The sequence below is a fragment of the Morone saxatilis genome, unplaced genomic scaffold, assembly GCF_004916995.1.
Source record: "Morone saxatilis isolate NCDOM2014 unplaced genomic scaffold, NCSU_SB_2.0 Contig22, whole genome shotgun sequence".
NCBI classification, from domain to species: Eukaryota; Metazoa; Chordata; class Actinopteri; family Moronidae; genus Morone; species Morone saxatilis.
Window position 1 is genome coordinate 22,908,651 of NW_023339785.1, and position 8,370 is coordinate 22,917,020.

The 8,370-nt window shown below is 39.2% G+C and overlaps 1 protein-coding gene across 1 annotated transcript in view; it reads left to right on the forward strand.

Annotated features, from left to right (window-relative positions):
- The window catches only part of polr1a (RNA polymerase I subunit A), a 25,483-nt gene that overhangs the window by 11,079 nt on the left and 6,034 nt on the right, over positions 1 to 8,370 (forward strand). The window contains exons 25-28 of the mRNA XM_035669522.1: positions 376 to 499; positions 932 to 1,032; positions 1,169 to 1,368; positions 1,690 to 1,857. Of these exons, the coding sequence (XP_035525415.1) occupies positions 376 to 499; positions 932 to 1,032; positions 1,169 to 1,368; positions 1,690 to 1,857 (593 nt within the window). The remainder of the gene's footprint in view (positions 1 to 375; positions 500 to 931; positions 1,033 to 1,168; positions 1,369 to 1,689; positions 1,858 to 8,370) is intronic.

The window sequence follows — 8,370 nt, forward strand, 5'->3', positions numbered from 1 at the left end:
ATGTATGTAATGCATGTTTAATGTATGTTTAATGTATGTAATGTATGTAATGCATGTTTAATGTATGTAATGCATGTTTAATGTATGTTTAATGTATGTTTGCATTTTGTTTGCTGTTTATGTAGTTCTGTTTGTCACTTTCAAAGTGTTAAATGCCCTTCACACTTCTACAGGCTTTTTGTGAATCATGTAAATGAAGCTGCTCGCCTCAGGTTCACACATGGTATTTTAATTCAGCACAGAGCAGGGGAAACTCTTTCTGCTTCAAACAATGTCAGTGTCTCCAGAATCAAATATGGGTTACCCACACATTCAGTTGAAAATTAACCTGAACGGTTAAAGACAGCCAGCTATCTGTTTCCCCATTCCTGTTAGGTTATCAAGAGGTCCCAGGGCCTGGACAAGGTTTTGGCACGTTTGGACCCTCAGGCTGCCAGCAAACACTTTGCAGCCATCCAGCGCTGGAGAGAAAAGAGAGAGTTGTCCTGTCCACGGAGAGGTAGATAAAGTTTGGCTGGGCAGTACAATGATCTCCCATCTGTCAGATGTACAATCCAATTTTTAGATATATATTTAACCTGACTGAAATGTATATTAAAGCTGATTAAAATGTATTTTTTTTCACCTTTTTCATCACAAAACTTCAGTATTTTTCAACTTGGACAGTATTTACCCCTGCTGGCTGCAGCACTCTCGCTCAAAAATTGTCATTAGTCACTTAGACACAAAAACATAGGAAAATACCAAAAGTTAAATACAAAGTTGCTCTTTAATCCAAGTCACATTCTTTGCCTGATAACAAAAGTGTCCGTACAGTAGTTTATCAGGCAGTAGGAATCCAGGAAATGGACAGTGAAGTGCTGTATACTATATTTGTACATTGCCTATGTGAATATCATGTAATCTTTGTGTTTGTTTTAATCTGTGTCAGGAGCGTTCCTGCTGTTTTCCCAGAAGAAGTTGGCAAAACTAAAACAGACTGAACAAGTACCAGGTCCCGATGACTACAGCAGGAATGCTGCTGTAAAGGAGGTATTTATACACAACAAAATCAAAATGTACAGTAGATCAGTCAGTTTTGATATCGCGCTCGGTTCCTCCAGCCTCAGTATGAAGTGACCTAACCTAGTCTGACCGAACTGTCACTGTAACTCTGCTCCCTCCGCAGCTCATACGGCAGTGGCACTCTCTGGACGAGTCCAGCCGGTTAAAATACAGCAGGAGGTCCTCCCGCTGCCCAGAGCCCTCTCTGGGCTTGCTTAGGCCGGACGTCTGCTTCGGTTCAGTATCCGAAAACTTCCACAGTATCACAGACAAATACCTGCAGAACCGGAGCGGGCTGAGTGAACACAGCCTGGACGCCCACAGGTACTGAATATGGGAGTTTCCAAATGGATAACAACATATCTCTATTATAAAATGTAATATGACGTTATGAAGCCAAACAAAATACCTTACCTTTGTATTCATGAGCCAAATATGCAACCATGTGAGGATTTTAGCGTTTTCCTCATTTAGAGGAAAGAACAAACTGCTGTTTGTTCAGTAAAGGCAGAAACACAACACTTTCTGAGTGCTGTGTTTTATCAGTAATTTGGGACGTATCAAAGATATTATTCAATATGAATAAAATACAAATAATATACCTAATATACTACTAGCTTTGTGTCTCTCTCTCTGTGTCTTCAGCCTTCGCCAGCTGTTGCACTATAAGTGGCAGCGTTCACTGTGTGATCCAGGTGAAGCAGTCGGTCTGCTGGCAGCTCAGTCCATAGGCGAGCCCTCCACCCAGATGACCCTCAACACCTTCCACTTTGCCGGCAGAGGAGAGATGAACGTTACTTTGGGAATACCTCGGTAATGTCACCTCAACGCCTGACTTATTTTTTATGAATGCTACTTACGAACACATCATCCAGGACATACACAGGTCCTTGAACAGCCTTGGGACATTTTAGAAATGTCTAAATTTCAGCCTTCGTTGAAATATTCTCTTTTCTGAGGTCAGATTATCTGATTGTGGAGTTTGTAATTAGTGTGGTTTATCGGTTGGAATACACAGAGACGTTTTAGAGTTTTTTTGTACTCTACTGGAAGGCTGTACAGATTTACACTTAGATTGTATGTGGTTTCTAGAACAGCAGACTGTTGAACTATAATACAACACGTTATACAGATTACATTAGTTACACTGAATATCTTACAGATTCTCCACAGAACAACATCAGACATACATAAAGAATTAATCTGTAATACTCACACAACTATATCAAAATACATACGTTAAAGCACTGAACATTTACTCATCCTGTATTTAAAGCGAAGGCACAAAATATAAAACATACAAACATATTCATTGAAGCACATAACCTCCTATACAACCAGCAGGACAACTTTTATCCCAAACATATCCATGACAAAAACTAAACGAGCCAATATACTAGTTAACTGCACAGATTCTCCAGATTATAATTCAGTAATATTTCGATTGTGCAGCCTTACTTAAAAGTTTATTTAACTTCTGTTATGTAACAAGGGTTTTCCTAATCTAATATTTTTGTCCCTGATCCCGATCAGAGTCATTTTATATTGATATCATATCTACTGATAGTAGTGTCGTGTATCTAACAGGTCTTCGTTAGGCATAGACATAAACTTCTCCAGTTAAGAAGTTTATTTGATATGTTAATTAAAGTAATACTTGGCCAAGGATCTTGTTGTTACTCTGTCTTTTCTCGCCCCAAAAAGAGTCCTGATCAAAGGTTACAAGAGGTTATATTAGTTTTTCATTAAGCAATGTGATAGGTGGACTATATGATGGGACGCAACCGTGGTTTAGACTTGGCGCATCCTTGTTGGTGCTCAGACTGGTCCCAGTCTCTTGGACAAGGACAGCAATTCCGAGAGAAGCGCCTAAATAAAATTTAATTATCCCTGCTCTTCTCCTCTCATATGATATCATTTGTGAAACTAGAGCTATGGTCAGCGCTGGGTGCTTCTGACCTTGGAGATAACACAATCTTCCTCCCCCGGCCAGGTGTTTGCAGCTAGAGTGTCTCACAAACTGAGATGAGACTATGTGTCTGTGTTTTTTACCTTTGTGTGTATTAGCTTTAGAAAATACAGGCTTTCACATCTATGCGTAATAAAATATACTGAAATAACTAATCCCTAACATGTGCTTGAATCTTTGAACCATCTTTAAAATATAGTTGTCATTTCAGCATACACCTACCTAGCACTTAGCATATCTAAGTACAAGAAAGGAAGAAGTTGACAGAGGTTCTGAACGAGGCTTTCTCAAATGTTATTGGAGCACATAGCAAAAGGGGCGGGGCTTAGGAAGGGTCAATTTAGTACCACCCTCTGCATCACAGTACAGTATACCTATTATAAAATGTTATACACCCTGGAAACCTCATGTTCAAACATAGTTGAGGAAAAAGTTTGAAGATGAAACCCAAAATCCAGTGAAAAGTACTAAAGTTCTGCATTTAAAACTTCATGATAATAACACTGATCATAATGATAATATAGCTACAAGCAGGGGTGTGCTTGTCTATTATTACGCATTTATTTAACACACAGTCCAACTATTAAATACAAACAAATGTTTTACCTGTCAGTTTATATGTTTGCCCTCGGCATCACACTGGAGTAAACCTGTATTATAAAATGTTTTACACTGGGAACCTCGTGTTGGGCTTATCATAAATTAAATCTCTAACAAGGGGAGCCCTGGAACGGGCTTTAAAGCGGTTTGGACCAATAACATAAAACATGAGCCACTGTGCAGAAAGTTTGGCTCACCAAAACATGTGATCACATGTTACTGTATCTGCAGGGCTGTAGCTTCTGTAAGAACACTGAGGTCATGTCCTTTGCGTCAGGTCAGGGGGGACTGTTTGGCTACAGCCCTGGTGATTTGCAGAGTTGACCTTACTGATTGACCTCTCACAGATCATGCTGGGTGTGGTGTGTATAAAAGCTAGTAGTTATAGCAGATAGTCAGCCAGAGGGAGTGAAAGCGAAGTGATAAGGTGGAAGGAGTGGTTTGTGTGTGTGTGTGTGTGTGTGTGTGTGCCTGTGTGTTTGTGTGTTTGTGCGTGCCAGGCTCCACTGCTGCTTGGTCTTAACCTGTGTGTACATGCCAAGTCTTAAAGGGTCTGAAGCACGCCTCAACCTGCAGAGCAAATAAATCTGCTCTGGGGGCTGTGGCTTCACTTTCACCTTTCACTTACTGACTCACACTCTCTCACTCTCACTCACTCTGTCATATACACATATGTGCGTTTCATGTCAGTCGGTAAAGAGGGAGGACAGCCCTTCGCCTGCATGCAGAGGGTTCAGACTTGAGCTCAGAGGGTCTGAAGCAAACACTAAGAATGGGAAAAGCTGCAATGTGCTTGCACAGCTGCTCGTGTTGAATTAGTGGTCAAACAGTGAGAGTAGACGAAAGACCAGCCAGCAGCCGATGTTAGTATTCTGTCGACACACTCTTGGTCTGAAGGTGCAAGTTCAAAAGTTTAAGAGGAATAGCTTTAGATGTAAAACGGCTCCAAGAAAAATATGACATCACATCTGGAAAGTCCCTCCAGTTGATTGTTTGGTGTTAATGTTTACCTCACATGTACAGTGAGATATTAAAATCTGATTGCTAATATTTGATGGAAGGTCTTTCAGTCATTCATGGATTGTGTTTTCTCCCTGTTTTAAGTTAATATGCAGTATGACAAAGAGCAGCATATAATACTTCTACTACTATAATACATATAATACTACAATGTAGCAGATTATGAGTGTGATGTTACTTTATACTCCTACTTCACCACATTTCAGAGTATTGTATTGTACATGTATTCGACAGCTGGATTCGCTATTTTACCTGAGAAAAAACATGTTGATCTGAGGAAATTTGATTTAAAGCTGCAGTTGCCAAGAAAGATAGTTGATTGCTGAGTCTTATTCCCAGGGCATCAAATGCAGTCCATTTTGGGACTCTAGAAATGAGACTCAACAATCAACTATCTTCAAGCGTCCAATCCAAAGGGTCTTTATATCTTTCTCAGCTCTGATTGGTTGTTTTTATTCAGGCTTGGTGGATTCTTGCAAATGCCATCAGTAGCACTAGGAGGAGCCAGAGGAACCTTTCACAGATTATCTGTCTCTTGTTCTACTGTCAGGATATAGTGAAAATATGACAAAAAGTTATTTTTATAAAAAAGACCTACGGCACCTTTAAACTGCCTAACAACATATAAAGAGATGCATATATAAAAGCAATTGCTTTTATAATTTATTAAATACATACTGATAATATTTTAATAGTTTGACTTAAGTTTCATATTATTCTGTGGTATTGCTACTTTTATATAAGTANNTTTCTCCATCACTGGTCCTGGTCCTGGCTCTGCCTCTGATCACTTCTGCAGTAACTAGACAGGCTGCTATCAGTGCAAAGGTGCAGCAGGTGGGGTCGCCAAGTTCTGTCAAACTGCTGAACTCCCATCATGCAGATTGAGGCCAGTCATATAGTGCAAGCACAGTACTGTTAATAAAAGCACAAGAAAGCTGGCTCCTTGCTATGTAGATTTTGTAAAAAATAAAAGTTAGAATTTGATGATCTCTTGAAGCCATCAAGGCATCCCTCAGTATGGCAGCCATATTCAGGAAGTTATGGAACTTCCCCTTTTGGTTTCTAAGCAGGAGCATGACTAATTGTGCCAGGTGCTTTTACAGTTTATCTTAGTTAAACATCAGCTTACCTCAGAACTGGCCGGGCCAAGTAATCACTCACTCACATGAAAGGGGGTGGGATGGGGGGCCAGACAGGTTGTCCTCACGCTGCATGGACTTGTCCCACTATCTTATTATTATTAAAGAGGGAAAAATGAACTGGGCGGGGCGGCGTGGCCCTTTTATAACACTTCTGTGCTGTAAAAAGTAGATGATCTGCAGGTCGGGTAAGGACAGGCGAGGGAGCAGCTTTAAATTTGTTAATGGCTCAAGAATGTATCTATCGGGTTGTGACTAGTTGTGCGCAAAAAAAAACATTTTGAAGCCTTTTGTGAGGGTGAATCATGGCTCAGTGATGGGTGGCTTATCATTAGTTTAGTGGGTGTGAGATGTTTTGGCATGCACTCACACTGATTTGACTGATTCACATCCAAAAAGCTTCTTCATACCATTGCTGATTTAATACTTACGTACAGGGAGCTGATTTCTGTGTTTTCCAAAGTTCTACCCACATGTGCTTGAACTTTGAATCTTACTTGTCTGGGGTTATTCTTTTAGAGAATGTTTCCGAGTTAAATATTGAAAGGTTAGAAATTGCTTTGAAAAAAACCCCTGTTTTTTATTAATTGTTTGTGACAGCAGTCACCAGTCCTGTCCGGAATCAATCCGGTAACTACCAGGCAGCTCTGTGTGGGTTCTCCTCGGTCACTGAAACAGGAAGGAGCTTTACGACCGCATGCAAATCAAAAGCATTGCCATGGGCTGCAGTGAAAGAATTCAGCAGCTCCCCAGAAACTCATTTAATGAACGCTAGCTGTACCTCTGCACATGTGAGGGCTTGCACAGTTTCTACAGTAGGACACAAAGTAAACCATGACTTAATACTCCACACACACTCACACAATTCATATTATTTCAGGGTACAATGGTACACACAATGTTCCCTTATACAATTGAGGCATGTTATCACATTTGTTTGACCAATATTAGTCATAACTTTTGTTGCATTGTGTGGTGGGGACGTCTGCAGAGGCAAACCCACTATTTAAGTGTAACCTGTTTAACTTTCTGTCCAAGTACAACAATGGAAAGACAGACAGTAACAGCTCTGTCTTTCTTATATAAGAACGTATTTAGAATAAATAGAAGAATATCAACAAAACATACTCATAATGGGGAATTCCATTCTTAGACATCACTGCCACCTGCTGGTAAACTCTTAAGGCTACACATCATGCAAACAAAGAGCTTTTAAAAGATTCTGCGGCACTAGATGGAGCCAGAGGGTTGCTCAGAAAACACCACACATCACTTAAAATGAAGCTTGATAAGAAGATGATGCAAGAGAGGCTAAAAGTTTGGTTGCAGCAGCCAGTGGAGACATCATTTCATGGTGGGTGAGAGGCCTCACCAACACATGATCAGTCTAACGAAAAGCAGCTTGAAGATGGATCAAAAACCAAAGTTTACAACCCAGTAAAGACTTTTAAACTGAAGTCTGAGATTTGACTTTTTCATTTTTTGTTTTCATCGGTGCTAAGAATGTGTGTGTGCTGCCTCGTTTGCCTTTGGGTTTTGAACATTGGAACTTTTATGAGTTTTGGTTTAGTACCACAAACAAAATACTCATTTCAAACATCTAACTTCCACCCCCCCTGTCTGTTTTGTGGTTCAGCTTAACTGAATCAAATGTAGGCTTCAGTGTTCTTTATTGTGCTTTATTGTATCTGTCTCTATTATGGACATTATGTAAAATACCTCTTTATTTATATGGTAGGTCTGCATTTTATACCCAAAGAAAAGCACACAACGTTTATATGAAGATTAAGAAGAAAGAAAGAAAGAAAGAAAGAAAGAAAGAAAGAAAGAAAGAAAGAAAGAATATAAAATACTACTAATAATCTCCATCATCTGCGACTCCTGCATCTTCCTCTGTTGCACCAACCACTTTAATACCCCCCACCTACTATTTATTATTATTAATAATTATTATTATTATATGTGTGTGTATTTATATTTTCATGTATAGACTGTAGATGTAATGATGTTAACCTCGTAGTTTATTTTAATATTGATAGATTGTAGTCGATAGTATTGATAGTATTGTATTTTAATTGCATGGTGGTGGTTTACCTTAGTCCTTAGTTTGTGTTTATCCTCCACATTTTTTTATGAATATGTATGAATTGTCAGGATTGTTTGACAAGTTATATATGTGTTTATATGAGATGTCAAAAAAATCAAACAAACAAGAATATTAGAACCAGATGAGCAGAGAGGTCTGAGTGGCTCTTGGCTTTTAAGCAGGTCTAACATAAATGATGAAGCAAGATCATTCAGAGCTTTAAGCTGAAGAACTTTAAAGTCTGTTCTAGTGCGTACTGGAAGCTAAAAAGGTGATCTGAGGATTGATGTGAGGATTCTGAGGATTCTGAGGATCTGGTTTTGATGGGTAGTAGTTATTTTGCATTTTTGTTAAGTAGTAAGAAGCTGAAACACTGTTTCACGTCTGTTTTATCTTCAAGAGTATCTTATCTTTAAGAGTAAATAATCATGGCTCATCCACTGGCGAATATGCATGATGATAGGGCTTTACTAACCCTTAGGGGTTCCTTTAAAAAAAATCACACATTT